Below are 19,722 nucleotides of genomic sequence, written 5' to 3'. Positions count from 1 at the left end.
ACCTCACTCCTTATCATTCCCTTTATGCCTCATTATAGAGCCGTAATCGGTTTTTACGGTTTCCCTATAACCACATAACCTTTGGTGGTGGTGTTTGAACCAGCGAGCCTCCAGGCTAAAGATTTAATCGACAGACCACCACCCCTAACACTAGAGAAAACGGAAAACTTTTCCTCCCAAGCCGGTCCCAAGAGTTCCACTGATACGGAAATATTACTACTACTTCCGTCCAAAATATCCTCATTCCTGACTCTGTTACAAGTGCTGTAATGGTAACAACAAAGCTCACTCAATCAACTCCAAGCAAGGTATTACACATTCGCCTTCAGAAAACGCGGAAGTTGGTTTCCATTCACTGCTAGCTTTCCTCCTGTCTAGCCTTCTAATCTTTCTTCCATTAGCTTGAAATTCTCGAGCTTGTGTTATCAGTACATGACACACACAGTTGAGAGGTGCGCACACTCCGGAAGAAGCGACTGGTATCCTTAAGTCAGCTCTCACTGTGTTCTCGTCCTCTTTAGAACATGGCTACTTCCACCGCGATCACCTCAGTCCTCCTCCTGGTGGTGGCTGTCACAGCTCAGGACTCAGACTGGAGGCATATCGCCAAGCAGTACACGCACGGTGAGTAAGGAAACGAGGACCACTCTTTGGATGAGACAGAATAGTGCGACTATTATCTATACAAGTGTTTCTCAACCATACTAAGCAAGACAGCTGTCCGGTTAGGGTCGCGAAGTTGTGAGCTTGCTTGCATTCGGAAGATAACTGGTTCGAATTCCACCGTCGGAAGCCCTGAAGATCGCTTTCCATGGTTTCCCATTTTCACACCAGGCAAATGTTAGGGTTGTACCTTAAATAAGGCCACGGTCGCTACCTCTCAAACCTGTTCCATTACTATCTTTCCGTTGCCGAAATCCTTCGATTTTTTTTTCTAGTTGCTTTACGTCGCACCGACACAGATAGGTCTTATGGCGACGATGGTACAGGAGAGGGCTAGGAGTGGGAAGGAAGCGTCCGTGGCCTTAATTAAGGTACAGCCCCAGCATTTGCCTGGTGTGAAAATGGGAAACCACGGAAAACCATTTTCAGGGCTGCCGACAGTGGGGTCCTTCGATGTTAGTGTGACGTTAAACAAGCAGCGGGAAAAAGAAAAAATAGTTTTTCAACCCTTTTATGCCTCATAGTGCCGTAATCGGTTTTTACGGTTTTCCTATAACCATATAACCTTTCAGGGGCGTAGCCAAGGGAAGGTTACTGGGGGTTAGAACCCCCATGAAAATTTTACAAAAAGAAAATAAACAGAGTCCGCCTCTGTGGTTAGTGGTTAGTGCGATTAGCTGCCACCGCCGGAGGCCCGGGTTCGATTTCCGGCTCTGCCATGAAATTTGAAAAGTGGTATGAGGGCTGGAACGGGGTCCACTCAGCCTCGGGAGGTCAACTGAGTAGAGGTGGGTTCGATTCCTATCTCAGCCGTTCTGGAAGTGGTTTTCTGTGGTTTCCCAATTCTCCTCCAGGCAAATGCCGTGATGGTACCTAACTTAAGGCCACGGCCGCTTCCTTCCCTCTTCCTTGTCTATCCCTTCCCATCTTCCCATCCCCCACGAAGGCCCCTGTACAGCATGACAGATGAGGCAGCCTGGGCGAGGTACTGGTCCTCATCCCCAGATGTATCCCAGACCCAGAGTCTGAAGCTCCAGGATACTGCCCTCGAGACGGTAGAGGTGGGATCCTTCGCTGAGTCCGAGTGAACAACCAAGCCTGGAGGGTTAGCATATTAAGAAAGAAACAGAACTGACAATAAACTAAATAAACATTCAGATACATAATTGTAGAACAATAATATCTATTGAATCTATTTTCTAAGAACAATCGAAAGTTGGATTTTACATTCTAAACTGAACATACTATTCGTTGTAAAACTGTTGACCTTGATCGTATTGTTCTTGTTCTGTATTTTAATGTAAATTTTGTAGTGTACTGCAGTGTGAATATCAACATAATTCGCTTGTATCAGTGTCCTTATAGTGACAAGTCTTACATGCACAAGCACCTTCACTGTGTTCTATCGTCATTTTGTAACTATAAACCCCGACCCCATCGGCCGATCCTGGCTTCGGTACTGTAACCTTTGGTGGTGGTGTTTGAACCAGCGAACGTCAAGGCTAAAGATTTAATCAACTGACCACCACCACTACCTCTAGAGAAAACCATTTAGGCCTCAAATATTTGTGAAATACCCTCATAGTAAACATCAAAATTATACACCATAAACAGCTATTTATTTATTTATTTATTTATTTATTTATTTATTTATTTATTTATTTATTTATTTATTTATTTATTTATTTACAATTTGCTTTACGTCGCACCGACACCGATATGTCTTATGGCGACGATGGGATAGGAAATAGTTTAGGAGTGGAAAGGGAGTGGCCGTGGCCGTAATTAAGGTATATACCCAGGATTTTCTTGGTATGAAAATAGGAAACCACGGAAAACCATCTTCAGGGTTGCCGACAGAGGGGTTCGAACCAAATAGCTGACTTGAAGGTGTAGCAACTAGTTTAATATTCATGTTACTATACAGTCATTTATATCAGTTAGTCATGCGGGGTTCGGCCCCATGGCTGGCGTTTGGTCATAGGGGTCCCGGGTTCGATTCCAGGGACGGGAATTTTAATTATCATTTGTTAATTTCGCTGGTACCAGAGCTGGGTGTATGTGTCGTCTTCATCATCACTTCATCCTCATAACGACGCGCAGGTCGCGTACTGGCGTCAGACCAAAAGAACTGCACCTGGCGAGCCGAACCTGTCCTCGGACACTCCCGGCACTAGAAGCCATACGCCATTTCATTTCAGTCATGCGGGGATCAACGCAATAAATACCAACATATGAAAAGTGAAATTGACAACAATACTTAATTATTTAAATAATACAGAAAAGCAATAATTATTGTAACTTAAAATCTCATAATAGTGAGTTCAGAGCCTGGTTTGTTAAAAGGCGAGTCTGAAAACCATCATCTTGTACTGTACTACGTGGTCAAGAGAAGCAATAGTTTCATGCACACGCTTTAAGTTCCCCAAGTTTACTTGATTGTAAAAGAGGTCGTGTCCGCCTCTGTGGTGTAGTGGTTAGTGTGATTAGCTGCCACCCCCAGAGGTCCAGGTTCGATTCTCGGCTCTGCCACGAAATTTGAAAAGTGGAACGAGGGCTGGAACGGGGTCCACTCAGCCTCGGGAGGTCAACTGAGTAGAGGTGGGTTCGATTCCCACCCCAGCCATCCTAGAAGTGGTTTTCCGTGGTTTCCCACTTCTCCTCTAGGCAACTGCCGGAATGGTTCCTAACTTAAGACCACGGCCGCTTCCTTCCCTCTTCCTTGCCTGTCCCATCCAACCTTCCCATCCCTCCACAAGGACCCTGTTGAGCATAGCAGGTGAGGATGCCTGGGCGAGGTACTGGTCATTCTCCCCAGTTGTATCCCCCGACCCAAAGTCTGAAGCTCCAGGACACTGCCCTTGAGGCGGTAGAGGTGCGATCCCTCGCTGAGTCCGAGGGAAAAACCGACCCTGGAGGGTAAACAGATTAAGAAGAAGAAGTAAAAGAGGTCGTGATGAGGCTAACGGTACACAGGGTTCATAAATAAGTTTCAAACTTATACACGATGATACTGCTCTTGATTTGTTTGTGCTGAAATCACGGATAGTTGGTTTGTATTATCATGTTGATTGGGTTGAATTGGTTTCGTTGGATCAATGTCTGCTGACTGTGAATAACAGGCCACTAAACACTCTTTTAATAAGGTCCCCATGTCAGAGTTTTTGCCATTAGTCATTTGAGAGAAACTGTAGTTCGTAGTGTGAAAACACATGATCGAACACCCAGAACACGTCATGTTGCGCTTTAAGCACACTCATTACGGTTGAGTTGAGTTGCACCAGCTGGAGCTCGCTAGCGACTGTTCTATGGTACCTAATACGAAATAAAATTTAAGTATAGGGCAACATTGTAATTTTATTTATGTTGTTTATGATTACTGATTCGAACCAACTATCTCATTCAGCTTGAATATACGATATGTTGATGATAGTCAATGGATCGAGCAAGTGGGCGCGTGGTTTGCTATCAGCTTGCATTCGGGAGATAGTGGGTTCGAAACCCACTGTCAGCAGCCCTGAAGATGCTTTTCCGCGGTTTCCGATTTTTGCACCAGGCAAATGCTGGAGGCTGTATCTTAATTAAGACCACGGTCGCTTCCTTCCTACTCCTAACTCTTTCCTATTCCATCGCCGCCATAAAACGTATCTATGTCGGTGCGACGTATAAACAAATTGTAAAATAATAATAATAATAATAATAATAATAATAATAATAATAATAATAATAATAATAATAATAATAATAATAATAATAATTAGTTCCCGGATGAACAAGAAAGTGTTGTTATAGCTAAGCACAGGACTGCTTGTGTTTTTGTTGCGGTGGAATGTTCTGAAAGAGGTCCAGTGTCTAATAACAGATATGTTTTTTTCTGTTTTACAGTGGATGTCGGCCCACAAAGAGGATCAGCTCTGAGGACTGTTGGTGGAACCCCTACAAAGCCTGACCATTTTCCACACCATGTAAGTCACCTCTCATTTGCATTATTAATCGTAGCTGAACTGGCTTGAAAAGGCCTTTCGGTGTAGCGTAAGTTACAAATCAGTCCGCAGACAGGGACTTTACGTTAAACTACTGCTTGAGAATGAGTTTGTTAGTTGTTAATTGTGATATATGTTGTTTTGATCAGATCTGTAAACATGTGTGTTTGGAAACTGTCCAATAGACCATTCTGGGTTAAAAATAAACTTTATCAACTTCGCGACTCGATTGATGATATTGTTTTCAAGGCTCATAGAGATTTTGAATGAATGAATGAATGAATGAATGAATGAATGAGTGAATGAATGAATGAATGAATGACTATAATATAATTCTCAATCATGGATGACCAGCAACTTGGGAGAGAGTATTAATTTATTGTAATCGTATCATAGGAAACTCTAAATTATGACATGTAATAAGCAATATCAATCCTCCTCCAATCATAATCAGTGACATTGCTGTACCGTACCTTAAAAATGTAACTAATCTTGGAATCTCCATCAATGAGAATCTGACCTGGAATGAACACGTAACAAATGTATGTAGAAAAGTTCATGCAGCTCTATATCCCTTGAAACGTCACAAGAATTCTTTTCCTCAAAAACTTAATTTAAAATTAATCCAAGCACTACTGTTCCCAATTTTAGACTACTGTGATACGGTACTAGTCAATCTAAATGCTGAACAAGCTTTGAGACTTCAACGAGCACAAAACTCATGCATACGATATGCCTTCCAACTGCGACATGACGCTCATGTTACACCATATTTCAAAACGTTGGAATGGCTACGCATAAATGAACGAAGGAATTTTCACCTAATGACACTTCTTTACCAAGTGCTCTCGACGAACACTCCTACTTACCTCTCTTCTAATTTTCGTTTCCTTTCCTCATTCCATGAAATTAGTACCCGTTCTGGTTCCCTACTTGAAATTCCACTAAGTCGAACGAATTCCTACAATCATTCCTTTTTAGTTACCGCATCGAGACTCTGGAATACATTCCCAATGGACATTCGGCACCTTACTTCCTCTCATAAATTCAAATCTGCCTGCAGAAAGTTTTTCCTGGGAACATAAAACTGAGTTGTGTGTCATTGTATGTATGTTGTGTGAGTGGGTTTTCTTGATTTATTATTATTATTATTATTATTATTATTATTATTATTATTATTATTATTATTATTATTATTATTATTATTATTATTATTATTATTATTGTCACATTAATTGTTGTACTGATATGTAGGCCTAACTTAGTCTTAGAATTATCTGTCCGTAGTATTATTTATTTTTAGAATTTCTATGTCCTTTTATGTTTACATTTTTAAATTTTGTTTATAGTGGTTAAGTGTAAGGGGGACCGTAAGCCCTAACTTCGCCACAAATGTAAGTCAGGAATAAATAAATAAATAAATAAATAAATAAATAAATAAATAAATAAATAAATAAATAAATAAATAAATAAATAAATAAATAATATGAATTAAGATAGCATTTATACTAGCCCTTGATCGGTGCTTCGCACGCTTGAAAATTAATTTTGAGGTGGGCCCGATGACCTAGATGTTAGGCAACTTTAAATATCATCATCATCATCATCATCATCATCATCTAATTTAGCGGTCAGTATAGAAATGTTTTACAGTTTGCTCTACGTCGCACCGACACAGACAGATCTTATGGCGACGACGGGAGAGGAAAGGGCTAGGAGTGGGAAGGAATCGACCGAGACCATCATTAAGGTACAGCCACATCACTTGCCTTTTGTGAAATAGTATATATATTTTCGTGTGGCTATTTCTAGCCGAGTGCAGCCCTTCTAAGGCAGACCCTCCGATGAGGGTGGGCGGCATTTGCCATGTGTAAGTAACTGCGTGTTATTGTGGTGGAGGATAGTGTTATGTGTGGAGTGTGAGTTGCAGGGATGTTGGGAACAGTACAAACACCCAGCCCCCGGGCCATTGGAATTAACCAATTAAGGTTAAAAATCCCCGACCCGGCCGGGAATCGAACCCGGGACTCTCTGAACCGAAGGCCAGTACGCTAACAATTCAGCCAACGAGTCGGACTGTGGAATAGGAAACCGCGGTAAACTACCCTCAGGACTGCCGAAAGTGGGGTTCGAACCCACTATCTTCCGAATGCAAGCTGACAACTACGTGACTCAAACGGCTCAGCCACTCCCTCGGCCAGTTACAGAACTGATGAACAGTGTAAACTTATGTTGGTTAGAAGTTGAAATACAGACTAAGATATTACGGCTATTCTCTATGAAGGATAACAACTTTTTGCAACAACAAAAATAATAAAATTAGCCCATACAAAATCGCTGAGAGTAGTCATATAACGGCAACAAGAATATATATATTCACACTAGCAGTTACCCGCGGCTTCGCTCGCGTGGATTTCGTAAAATACCAAAACTAATCGTTCCTCAGTACTGTAATAAGACATTATCTGAAAATCCCCAAAGTATAAACATTCACCAACAAATTTACCCCGGAAACTCTTTGTAAACCGCATTTGTGTTATTGCCTTCTGGGGCTAAGATGACCATAAACATAGAACTGTACATACGAGAAACAAAAAATGTTTATTTTTAATGAGATTCCAAATATCTATCTCCAAGTCGTAACATTTTCAGTTTTTGAGATAGGCTATAAGAATACCCATAAAAAGAATTTAACCCCTTTATCAGTCCTTCACATTCTTCAAAAGCAAGAAGAAATACATGTCCCTTTACTTTTAAAGGAGGTTCCAAATACTAATTTTCTATTCTGTCGCATCATCAGTTTGTGAGATATAAGCATCCTCAAAATTTTCACTTCTTTTTTCACTTCTTTTACCCCCACTCCCGTTCGTTAAGTGCCTTTTCCTAAAACAAAAACTACGTGTTCCTGTATTTTTAAAGGACTTTCCAAATACCAAGTTTCATGTCTGTAACATGTTAAGTTTTTGACATGTACTGTAGATATACCGGTACTCATTTTCAAAATTCACCCACTTTTCAATTCTTTTCAACCCCTTAAGTTGATTTTCCGAAAACAAAAAGTACGTGTTTCTTTATTTTTCAAGGAGATTCAAAATACAGTACCAACTTTCACGTCTGTAACATCTTCAGTTTTTGAGATATAAGTATCCTCATAAAATGAATTCAACTACTCTTTCCGTTTTTTCCACCCCCTCTCCCTTTAAGTGGACTTTCCGAAAACAAAAATAATATGTGTTTCTTTATTTTTAAAGGAGATTCAAAATACTAACTTTCACGTCTGTAACATCTTCAGTTTCTGAGATATAAGTATCCTCTTAAACAGAATTCAAATCCGTCTTTACTTACTTTCACCCCTCCTCCCCCCCCCCCAAGTCAATTTTCCGAAACAAAAAAATACGTGTTTATTTTTAAAGGAGATTCCAAATACCAAGTTTCACGTCTGTAACATCTTTATCTTTTAGGATATAAGTATCCTCATACAAATAATTCAAGGAATATTTCAATTCTTTCCCCCGTAAGTGGATTTCCGAAGAAAAAGAAGACGTATTTCTTTATTATTTAGGAGATTCCAAATACCAATTTTCACGTCTGTAACATATTTTCTTTTGATATATAAGTATCCTCATAAAAATAATTCAACTCCTTCTTCACCCCACCCCCGTTAAGTTGATTCCCCCCCCCCCCACACACACAAAATGTGTGTTTCTTTATTTTTAAAGGAGATTCCAAACACCAATTTTCACGTTTGTAACCATCAGTTTTTGAGATATAAGTAGCCACATAAAAAGAAAGATGTGCATACTTATATATTAGTGCAATGTAGGGTATGTAATAAGCGCAAAAGAAAACTATGCCTTGATGCCTTGATGTAGTTCTACCTCCAGTAGTACAACACGTCTTGAATAATCATTGTAGGCGGAAGTTAAATCTTTGCTCGTGCCCCGCAGAGTTACAAGCAATTCTGTGAGCGCACCGGAACCTCTTCACCTTGACCAGGCTGCTCAGTATACATATCTGTGAGTTCCAAATGATGCAGTAGAAGTGCTCGTCTGAGGCTCCAGTAGCATGAAACTCACTACGTGACACTCGGCCGCCTTAACTTCGGGACGCATACAGTAAGTCTTTTGACGCTCGGCATTGCTGATTTTGAGCTTGTTTGAATCTGACTAGCCACTCTATCCTCTCAAATGCGTTTTCTATAATTTTGAAGCCATTTATTGTTCATTTGTTGTGACATGTTGCGAAATACTAGACACTTTTTCCACTTCTTCGCACCAGAATTTTCTCAAATCGCCGTTGCGCCTGCGAAAACCGCTATCTATATAGATCTATATAATTTGAACATGAAACACAAAATTGTAAGAAAGCCACAGTACTAACGCCTATACACATGAAAACAAAGGTGTCAATCTCCGAGAAAAATATTATTTCTTTCATTAAGTTCTTTATTTGCGTAAAATAGTCATTTATTTGAATAATTTATGCTTAGATCATTGCAGTTAAATATATTCGCCGGTAGATAGCGCTATGAAAGTTGCCCTCACTGATCTTTCTATTCCAGCCCGATAGAGGGTTCTGTGAAAGTTGTCTATGCAGATCTTTCTTAGTCCGATAGACGACTCTGTGAACTCAAGTTATCACCAGAATGTAAGTCCTTGTTACATGATGTTTCTAATAAGCGATGCATGACAGAATTATAAAAATTAGAATTCATTACAGGTGCTTCCAAAATTCAGGTAATTTATCTACCTAGGATTGGTACCTTACCTTTCAAATTCAGAAGGAGGCAGTTCCCGTTGCGTCTTGCTTTGCACAGGTATCAGTTCCCTGAAACTAAAGGGTATTTCACCAAAAACATAGTTTACAATAAAATACTAAAATCAGTCAGTGAGTAGGACGGACAGTTAAAATGCAATCATTCACAGTGAACTGTAGCCTAATTTATTAAAGTGATTAAAACATGGTCCGCCTCCGTGCTGTAGTGATTAGTGTGATTAGCTGCCACCCCCCGGAGGCCCGGGTTCGATTCTCGGCTCTGCCACGAAATTTGAATAGTGGTACGAGGGCTGGAACAGGGTCTACTCAGCCTCGGGAGGTCAAATGAGTAGAGGTGGGTTCGATTTCCACCTCAGCCATCCTGGAAGTGGTTTTCCGTGGTTTCCCACTTCTCCTCCAGGTAAATGCCGGGATTGTACCTAACTTAAGGCCACGGCCGCTTCCTTCCCTATTCCTTGCCTGTCCCATCCAATCTTCCCATCCCTCCACAAGGCCACTGTTCAGCATAGCAGGTGAGGCCGCCTGGGCGAGGTTCTTGTCATCCTCCCCAGTTTCATCCCCCGACCCGATGTCTGAAGCTCCAGGACACTGGCCTTGAGGTGGTAGAGGTGGGATCCCTCGCTGAGTCCGAGGGAAAATCCGACCCTGGAGGGTCATAAATGTAAAAACTGCAACAATACTATACAGACCCATACGATGACCGCCAGCTTAGTCACGTTGATTTGGGAAATGTAAGCGTTAAGCTAGCCATCAAGGAAAAAAACTCCGGGAATTCTTTAAGGATTTCCTCAACCGAACACTCGCCCACACACAGAGAGGATTCCCTTGAGGAAATCCTCAAGGAAAAGGCCTTGGGGATTTCCTCAAGGTTCAACTTCAGGTCAACACAACAGTTCTGTTGACTGGTGGTGGTTGGTTGTTTACGTGGTGTTGCTAATAGTTTTCATCATGGCATCAACGGATGCTGATATTTTAGCGGATGTCGGTTGTGTGATTGCATGGGACTGCGTTCGCAAGAAAAGGCGCAATAGAGGTGTATGGTGCAAGGAGTGGCTTTTGAAGAGAAGTGTGTATTTCCACAAGAATCTAATTACCGAACTGGAAGTCTTCCCGAAAGATTTCCACAATTACTTGAGGATGGACCACGATACATATTTACATCTTCATTCAATGGTCACCCCTTTTATCGCTAAAGGAGATACGGTTATGAGGCAAGCTATCTCCCCCCATTAAGGACTCATTGCAACACTGAGGTTTCTCGCTACTGGAAGGAGTTACGAAGACCTCAAGTATTCAACAATAATTTCTCCCCAGGCCATTGATCGCATTATACCCGAAACCTGTGAAGCTATTTATAAAGTCCTACGTAAGGATTATTTGAAGGTGAGTTGAATACAATAATTACAGAAATCTATAGATTTTATTTGACTTTATTTCAACTTAAATTTTACATTTTCGTGGATTAACTTGAACATATTCACATTACACACTTCCATCAAAGCGCGATAAATAAGACGGAGCTGTACCATTGCCTTGTGGTACAAAACTGTACTATACATTTGGATGAGAATCCTCATTGGGTCCAAGCAGTTGTTGAGGTACGTGAGCCTCTTGGTTTTCAGTAGTTGCAGGGCTGGGGAAGGACAATGAAGTGTAACTAATTGCACAGGAACCTTTGTGGGACACTGGAGAAAAGCACCTCGATGAAGGGTTTGGGTTCGGTTCACCAACCACTCTGTGTGACATGGTTAAGGAACCCATTTCAGCTTGAAACAAGGTATCGTTCATTAGTTTTTCAGCTAAAAGCATTTGATCTTTGGGAAGGCCGCGCAACTTAATAGCAAAACCTTTGCCGATCACATCGAAACGGTCTTCTTCACTTCGGGGCTTCTTGAAATAATCATGCACCTGTACCAAGACATCTTTCGCCATCCCTTCCATGCCATCTTTTTTATCGCCTCTCTTACTATGTTGCCTTCGAGGAGCTGATGGTGCAGAAGTACTGATGCTTGCGACTGAATGACTTGAAATTCCTAAACAATTTTGAGTGGGTTCATCCTGTTCCATCATTTCTTGCGTATTTGGCATCTGCAAAAAAAAAAAAAAAAAAAGTCTGGTTGAAATATTAGATTAGAATTTTCCACAGTCTTTAATGAACTGTGGTCCAGCAACCAAGCGCTGGCTTGCCTCTTTCTTTAGTAATGTTATGCAGTCTGGCCGACTGCCTCCCCTGTTTAAGAAAACTAAAATTATCGCTATTTTGAAACCAGGCAAGGATCCCAAATTACCCCAAAGCTACAGACCAATAGCCCTACTAAGCGTAACTTACAAGCTTCTGGAAAGACTGATTCTTAACAGGATAGCTCTTACGATTGAGTGCCTCATTCTCATTGAGCAAGCTGCTTTTCGTCATGCTCGTGACTGCAGCGATCAGTTGCTCGCTTTGACTTCCTTTATAGAAAATGGATTTGAGACAAAGAAGAAAATTGTCTCTGTGTTCCTCGATCTTACCGCCGCCTATGACACAGTCTGGAAAGAAAGCCTCCTCCTGAAACTCAGCAGAGCAATACCATGTCTCAAGATCTTCACTCTAATAAAAAATATGCTGGGAAATAGATTTTTCCAGGTTCATACAGAACATGTCCGCAGTCGTTTCCACAAACTCATCAACGGTTTGCCACAGAGTTCAGTGCTGTCTCCAGTTCTATTCAATTTATACATACATGACCTTCCAGAAACCACATCTCGCAAGTTCATCTATGCAGATGACATCAACCTCACCACACAAAGAGCAGTGAAGCTGAAGAAATCCTATCCCAGGATCTTGAGAAGATGGACGGTTATTTCACAAAGTGGCGATGGACACCTAGCCCTCTAAAGACAGAAGTAGCTACGTTTCATCTCAGTAACAGGAATGCAAACTACCAACCAACAATCAGGTTCAGAAATCACACACTGCGGTGTAATGGTACCCCCAAAAGCCTCGGTGTAACTTTAGATACACCCCTAACCTACCGCCATCACCTTCAGAAACTGGCAGCTAAACTGAAAAGTCGTAACAACCTTCTGGGTAGACTAGGTGGAACATCATGGGATGCAGATGCGAATTCACTGCGAACTGCTTTAGCACTAGTATATTCTTCAGCTGAATACTGTTCTGCTGTATGGCTGAATAGTTCCCATACTCGTCTGGTCGATGTCCAGCTGCGCCATACAATGAGAATCATATCTGGCACCCTGCACTCCACTCTTGTACAGTGGTTACCCGTACTGAGCCACATTCAACCTCCTCACATCAGACGACAAAATGCTCTTGTCAGATTATGGACTAAGGTGATATGATGAACAGCTCACTTCCCATCCACCAGAATACAGAAGAAAACGCCGTTGCGAGACTGAAATCCCGGAAACCTGCCTGGAAGACGGCCAGGGAACTAATTGTCATACCTTTTAGACCTGACGAAGTATGTAAGAAAGAATGGGCCAGATTACACCCACATGGTCTAATCAACATTTATGACCCAACAGCAAAACCTCCTGGGTTCAACCTCCCACGCACCATCTGGACTAGATTAAACAGGATACGCTGCGGCGTTGGAAGAACTGCTTCTGCACTACACCAATCGGGGTGGTTGGAGTCTCCTTCCTGCAACTGTGGTTTTGAAGTGCAAACCATCAGCCACTCGTGAAAGAATGTCCTCTACGAGCATTCACTGAGCCTATGGAGGAGCTACGTCAAGTAACCCCTACGGCACTCACTTGGCTGGAAGGACTTGACATCAGCTTGTGATGAAATCTCAGAACCTGCAGTTTTGTGTGTGTGTGTGTGTGTGTGTGTATGTATGTGTGTGTGTGTGTATCTCCTAGTTAGTCTATAAATACTCCATATCCCTGTATATAAATGTGTTTATATTTTTCTAATAACACTTATATGTAAAATACATTTCAAACGATTGTCAAATGAAGCATCATACAACAAATAAAAAATAACGAACGTGTATGTATGTATGTATGTATGTATGTATGTATGTATGTATGTATGTATGTATGTATGTATGCATGTAGTATTTTTATATTAGCTATTTATTATATACAGGATGGCCCACTTAAACCTTTCATCGCAGATATATCTGGAACAACAAGATATATTGATAGCAGCGTATATAGCATTAAGTATAGCGCCTGTCGCATCGTAGTACGGCAATCATATCGCGAGTAAGAGGACCGTGAGGTTCGCGCTTGACTCTCGGGATGTGCAACAGCTGCGCGTTTCGTTTATCTCAAGCGTCAACTTCACGTTGCAATATCTCGGGATATAATTGACCTATTGCGATGAAACAAACGCCATTACTTATGTGATTTTTCTTGTTAACGATTGCGCACGAAATAATACAGGGTGTCCCTTAAAAAAAACGTAAGTTGATGTTGAAAATACTATTTTCCTACGTTTTTGACTGGTTCATAGTATTTACTTTAATTAGCCTCTTCTCTGCCTTCATGCCCGTGAAAGTCATTTTTCAATCTCTCTTGTTGTTCCAAATATATCTGCGGTGAAACGTTTAAGTGGGCCACCCTGTATTATACATCTTTTCTATTTTTTCTTTTATATGCTTGTAGTTTCCTAAAACCGAAGAAGAGTGGGAGGAAATATCGAAAGGTTTCGAAATGAATTGGAACTTCCCTCACTACCTTGGAGCTATGGACGGAAAATATATCGCCATTGTACCTCCAGCAGATAGTGGATCGGAGTACTTTAATTACAAATTACAAAAGCATGGTACTACTCGGCATCGCCGATGCAAACTATATATTTATTAATGTGCGAGTTCGTTACAAACGGCAGAGTTTCAGATGGTGGTTCTGAAGAACACATTTTTTAAAAACTTAACAATGGTCTCCTCAATATTCCTACAGCTGATAACATCAGAAATGCTAGTTCATGCATGCCCTACGTATTTGTGGCGGACGATGCTTTCCCTTTGAGAGATGACCTGATGAAACCATTCAGGCAAGCTGACATTGCCTCACAAAACCGGAGAATATACAACTATCGCCTGTCGAGAGCAAGACGTATGATAGAAAATGTCTTTGGTATTCTCGTTGCACGATTCAGAGTATACAGCACGGCCATAAACTTGAAACCAGATAACATTGAATCCGTAGTTATGGCCTGCTATGTACTGCACAATTTTTTAATGAAAAAGGTTCCTGGTGTTTACGCTCCTTCAGAATGCTTTGACCACAAAAATACAGACGGAGGTACAATATCTGAAGGATACGGTGCTGATAATGATCACGTATATGGCTTACGCCGAAGCAATAGAGGAAACACAACCGTCTCAGCAAAACAAATAAGAGATGAGTTTGTCAACTACTTCTCCAATGAGGGACAGGTTCCTTGGCAAATTAACTTCATATGAAATGCTTACAGTAAATGCGTTATTTTTTGTGCATACATTGATCCTATAATTTGTATCTAACAAGTTTCAGTAGTTTCACTAAAGGTAAGGTAAGGGTTATTCTGCCCGAAGTCAGGTCCGAACCTCCGCAGAGGTGTTCCTGAGCCGGAGTTTACGTGCGGTAGGGTGGCCAGTTCCTTTCCGCTCCTCCATTCCCTTACCCCCCACCAACAGCGCGTGGCAACCCATCCAACTCCTGACCACGCCCAATGTTGCTTAACTTCGGAGATCTCACGGGATCCGGTGTTTCAACACGGCTACGGCCATTGGCAGTTCACTAAACGTTAGTACTAATTACGTAATTACTAATGTTTGTTACAAGGTTGTTATGTTACCAAATAATATGTAATCAATATTACTTACTTACATCTGTCTCAAAAGTGTTTTCTTCTTCATCTACACCATCGTCATCACCGTCCACGTTCGAACGAGACGTTCGAGGAATGTCTTGATCAGACAGAAAACTAAAAAGAAATACAACATACATTGAAACGTTAATAAATAATAGTAAATCTTTATACTAAAAATAATTGAACATCTTAAATTAATAAATTAATGCGTTTAAATTAATAAACCTTTACCTCAACATTGAGAAGTACCACAACCTAGGTTTGTACACAGAATCGGCAGATGCTCCTGACTTCAGCGATTTCGTAATTTTTTTCTTTTCTTTTCGGAAAGCGCTTCTCATATTGTTAATTTTTTTAATAACGTCATATTTTGTTGCCTTTACATCCACTTCTTTCATTTTTTCTAACAGCTTGGCGTACGCGGCCTCCTTTTTATTTCTATCATGGTAATTTTTTGAACTCACTTGCCACAAGCAAGGTTCATTCTGGTATATTTGTATAAATTCTGTTAAAAGTTCTCGAGACATGACGATATAGGACACTCCCGACAATCACTTCACTTCACAAATCCTCAAGGCCTACTGCCGTCACTACTAAAGCTAGCCATACACGTACAGGAAATCCTCAAGGAAAAAGCCTCCGGGATTTCTTTGGGGATTTCCTCAACCGAACCCTCGCCCAAGGAAACCCTCAAGGAAAAGGCCTTGGGGATTTTCTCAAGGTTCAGCTCCAGGTTGACTGGTGGTGGTTGGTTGTTCACGTGCCCGGCAATGAATTGTAATAACAGACACAATCATAAAAAGGAAGTGAGAACAAGATATAAAATATTCTGTTTGTTACGAACTTTCCCCAAGGACGTCAAAGGAAGTAGTTTAAAACTGTGAAATTCATTGTCGTCGGGCTTAAGGAGGAAGTGCTTTTACTTCCTCTCTTGTTCTGAACTTGGAATAAAACGTTCACTAGTCCTGAAATTTACTTCCAATTTGTTTCATTACAATACAAGGTTAATCAGGAAATTAATTAATGAATTGTACAAAATAGTATTACATCTTTGTAGAGATTTACTGTAGTAAAACACTCAAGTACGTACTGTATTTATTAGAACATTCGGTAGCCTATGTTTTTTTACTCCGTATGGATATATCTCGCTATGCTATGTTAATTGATGTTATATTTATGTAAATCTATTGTAATAACAGGGAATAAAATAAACCAAGCTTAGTTAATTTTTTACTAATTCTGAAATAACACTTTGAACAAGTTTATCTACTCGTGTACCAGAGGGTCGATCACCAAGATGTTAGTCCCCTTTAAACAACAAGATCATCGTTATCACCTTGTACCTGGTTATTCGGGGACTGTCCTCTTTGGTACAGCACATTTTATGGTCCCACATTGTTTCCCTTCTTAACATCTGAATCTGGTTTCCTGCTTTGTAATACATTTTGAAGTTAAAGATATTCTCTCTTGTATTTCCTAAGTGAAATTTCCGTCCGTCCCGTCCTCATCTTAATCCTTCCTTGAAACTCGACAGCGGGAATCTTGAATATCAATACCTAGTTTCCTTTGTATGTTTCTCTTTTTTTCCTTTTGGTCATCCCTTTTGGGCCCAGCTATCACACTGCGCATGGATAGACTGTTTTCTTAGTTACTGCGTTACATCGCATGGAAACTCTCTAACATTCTAGAGACAAATCCTTTTACTCACCATTTATTATCTTCTTCTTAATCTGTTTACCGTCCAGGGTCGGTTTTTCCCTCGGACTCAGTGAGGGATCGCACCTCTACCGCCTCAAGGGCAGTGTCCTGGAGCTTCAGACTCTGGGTCGGGGATACAACTGGGGACGAGGACCAGTACCTCGCCCAGGCGGCCTCAACTGCTATGCTGAACACGGGCCTTGCGGCGGGATGGGAAGATTGGATGGGATAGACAAGGAAGAGGGAAGGAAGCGGCCGTGGCCTTAAGTTAGGTACCATCCCGGCATTTGCCTGGAGGAGAAGTGGGAAACCACGGAAAACCACTTCCAGGATGGCTGAGGTGGGAATCGAACCCACCTCTACTCAGTTGACCTCCCGAGGCTGAGTGGACGCCGTTCCAGCCCTCGTACGACTTTTCAAATTTCGTGGCAGAGCTGGGAATCGAACCCGGGCCTCCGGAGGTGGCAGCTAATCACACTAACCACTACACCACAGAAGCGGACACCATTTGTTATAACAGCATTAATAAACATCTCACTCAGTTGTCGGAGCCAGGACTCAAACAACTGACTTTATGCAAAGCGATTGAGTTGGTGCTTTGTCAAGCCCTACTGTAACTCGGACGAACTCAGTGGAGTCGCTCAGAGCACCTTTTCTAACAACGAAATTCTTATCATATAATTTAGAGCGCTCATTTTTGTAAAGAATGTTCATTAGGATTTTTCTTTCCTTACACGTAATTTTTATATCCAGCACTGATGAGTGTGTCGCAGGGACATTCTGATTATTACTTCGCGTTGGTGTTCAGATTCTTTTGATCAGATACTATGTGGCGCTACGGCGCTAATGGGAATGGTCTACAAAAGTGACTGTTGCTCAGCCTGAAGGCCTGGAGATTGTGAGATGACGCGTGGTCAGCGTAACGAATCATCTCGGCCGTTATTCTTGGTTTTTCAGACCGGAATCGCTATATGCTTTACGTCGCACCGACCCAATAACTCTCGGTAAGAGGAAGGTTCGCTACCCACAGACGGCGGGGCCGGCTTTTGATCGGATAGCGTTTGTTAACTTTTGAATCCAGTGCTTTGTCAGAACTCCTACTACATTCAGACTTCTGTTCTACAAACACCGGGCAAGTTGGCCGTGCGGTCAGGAGCGCGCAGATGTGGCATCCGGGAGATAGTGGGTTCGAACCCCCCAGTAGGCAGCCCTGAAGATGGTTTTTCGTGGTTTCCTATTTTCACACCAGGTAAATGCTGGGGCTGTACCTTCATTAAGGCCACGACCGCTGCCTTCCTACACCTAGGCCTTTCTTGTCCCATCGTTTCCATGAGACCTATCTGTGTCGGTGCAGCATAAGGCAAATTGGGGAACAAATAAAGTCTTTTACAAACAGTGGACTGAACGGACTTCTTTTCTTCTTTATCGCTCTATAAATGTTTGTTTCAGGTGTATATCCAAGTTCAGAACGACTCGACTCGCAGCTACTGCAGTGGCGCGATCATCAGTGAAAAACATGTCATAACCGCGGCACATTGCACTAAAGGGTGAGTTAATCATTCACGTTGTTATATCTTCATCTATCTAATTATATTGCATTTCATGATTATTTGAAAAAATAAGGCAACGTGTTCACGGGCATTTTGGAAAAGAGGGTGCGATTAATAGTAGAGAGCAAGTCTGCTGAAAACCTGAGCGGTTTCGGACCACAGAGAGTCTGATAGGACCTGACTTGCTGGAAGGGTCAAGTAACTGAAATATACTGTGGGAGGAAAGTACATTTATGCTTATGCTTATGTGGGTAAATACTGTATGACAGAATACCAAGGGAATTTTAAGGAAACCCTTCCTACTGTAAGTCTCGAATCTGATTGAGATTTGGTACGACAACTTCAGTAGGAATGCTTTATCACCCATATCAAAATTAGATGTCCAGTTATATATTTAGCATCTGTTTTGAGGTGTCAAAGTTTGCTCATTTAAGCACCACGTAGACAGGAATCAGCGGGGGGGAAGCAGGTGTAGGTGGGTAAGTAGTGTGTGTGCAAGAGAGAAAGAGAGAGCATGACACATGAACTGGCCGGCCGTCCCACCTCTACCTGCTTCCCGCTGCTCACTCCTGTCTATGCGGAGCTTAAATGAGCAAAATTTGACACCTCAAAATAGGTGCTAAATATACGACTGGGCCTCTAATTTTGATATGGGTGAATAAAGCATTCCTACTGAAGTCGTTGTACCAAATCTCAATGAGATCGGAGACTTACGGATGGAAATGTTTCCTTGTTAGCCACTGTGAGGGATTAACGGGATCAGGTGCAGGTTATTATAGACAATGTCAGGCATTTGTATTGACAATCGTACCGCACCGAGAGTTTGTGGTAGCTGTGGTAACACGCTCATTATACATAGGTTAAATGTAATAATAATGTTATTTGTTTTACGTCCCACTAACTACTCTTTTACGGTTTTCGGAGACGCCGAGGTTCCGGAATTTAGTCCCGCAGGAGTTCTTTTACGTGCCAGTAAATCTACCGACACGAGGCTGACGTATTTGAGCACCTTCAAATACCACCGGACCTGCCAAGTTGGGGTCAGAAGGCCAGCGCCTTAACCGTCTGAGCCACTCAGCCCGGCATAGGTTAAATGCTTTTTTTGTTAGGGGCTTTACGTCGCACCGACACAGATAGGTCTTACGGCGACGATGGGATAGGAAAGGCCTAGGAGTTGGAAGGAAGCGGCCATGGCCTTAATTAAGGTACAGCCCCAGCATTTGCCTGGTGTGAAAATGGGAAA

General features: G+C 41.7%; 1 protein-coding gene across 1 annotated transcript in view; it reads left to right on the top strand.

The window, feature by feature from the left end:
• Positions 1–507: 507 nt before the first annotated feature.
• LOC136864594 (trypsin II-P29) overlaps positions 508–19,722 on the top strand; it is a 55,959-nt gene continuing 36,744 nt past the window's right edge. The window contains exons 1-3 of the mRNA XM_067141808.2: positions 508–624; positions 4,549–4,628; positions 18,379–18,476. Coding sequence (XP_066997909.2) covers positions 525–624; positions 4,549–4,628; positions 18,379–18,476 — 278 coding nt within the window. The 5' untranslated portion in view covers positions 508–524. The remainder of the gene's footprint in view (positions 625–4,548; positions 4,629–18,378; positions 18,477–19,722) is intronic.

Source organism: Anabrus simplex, chromosome 1, assembly GCF_040414725.1.
Source record: "Anabrus simplex isolate iqAnaSimp1 chromosome 1, ASM4041472v1, whole genome shotgun sequence".
NCBI lineage: Eukaryota > Metazoa > Arthropoda > Insecta > Orthoptera > Tettigoniidae > Anabrus > Anabrus simplex.
The sequence above is the reverse complement of the archived record's forward strand: the minus strand, read 5'-3'. Positions and strand labels throughout refer to the sequence as shown.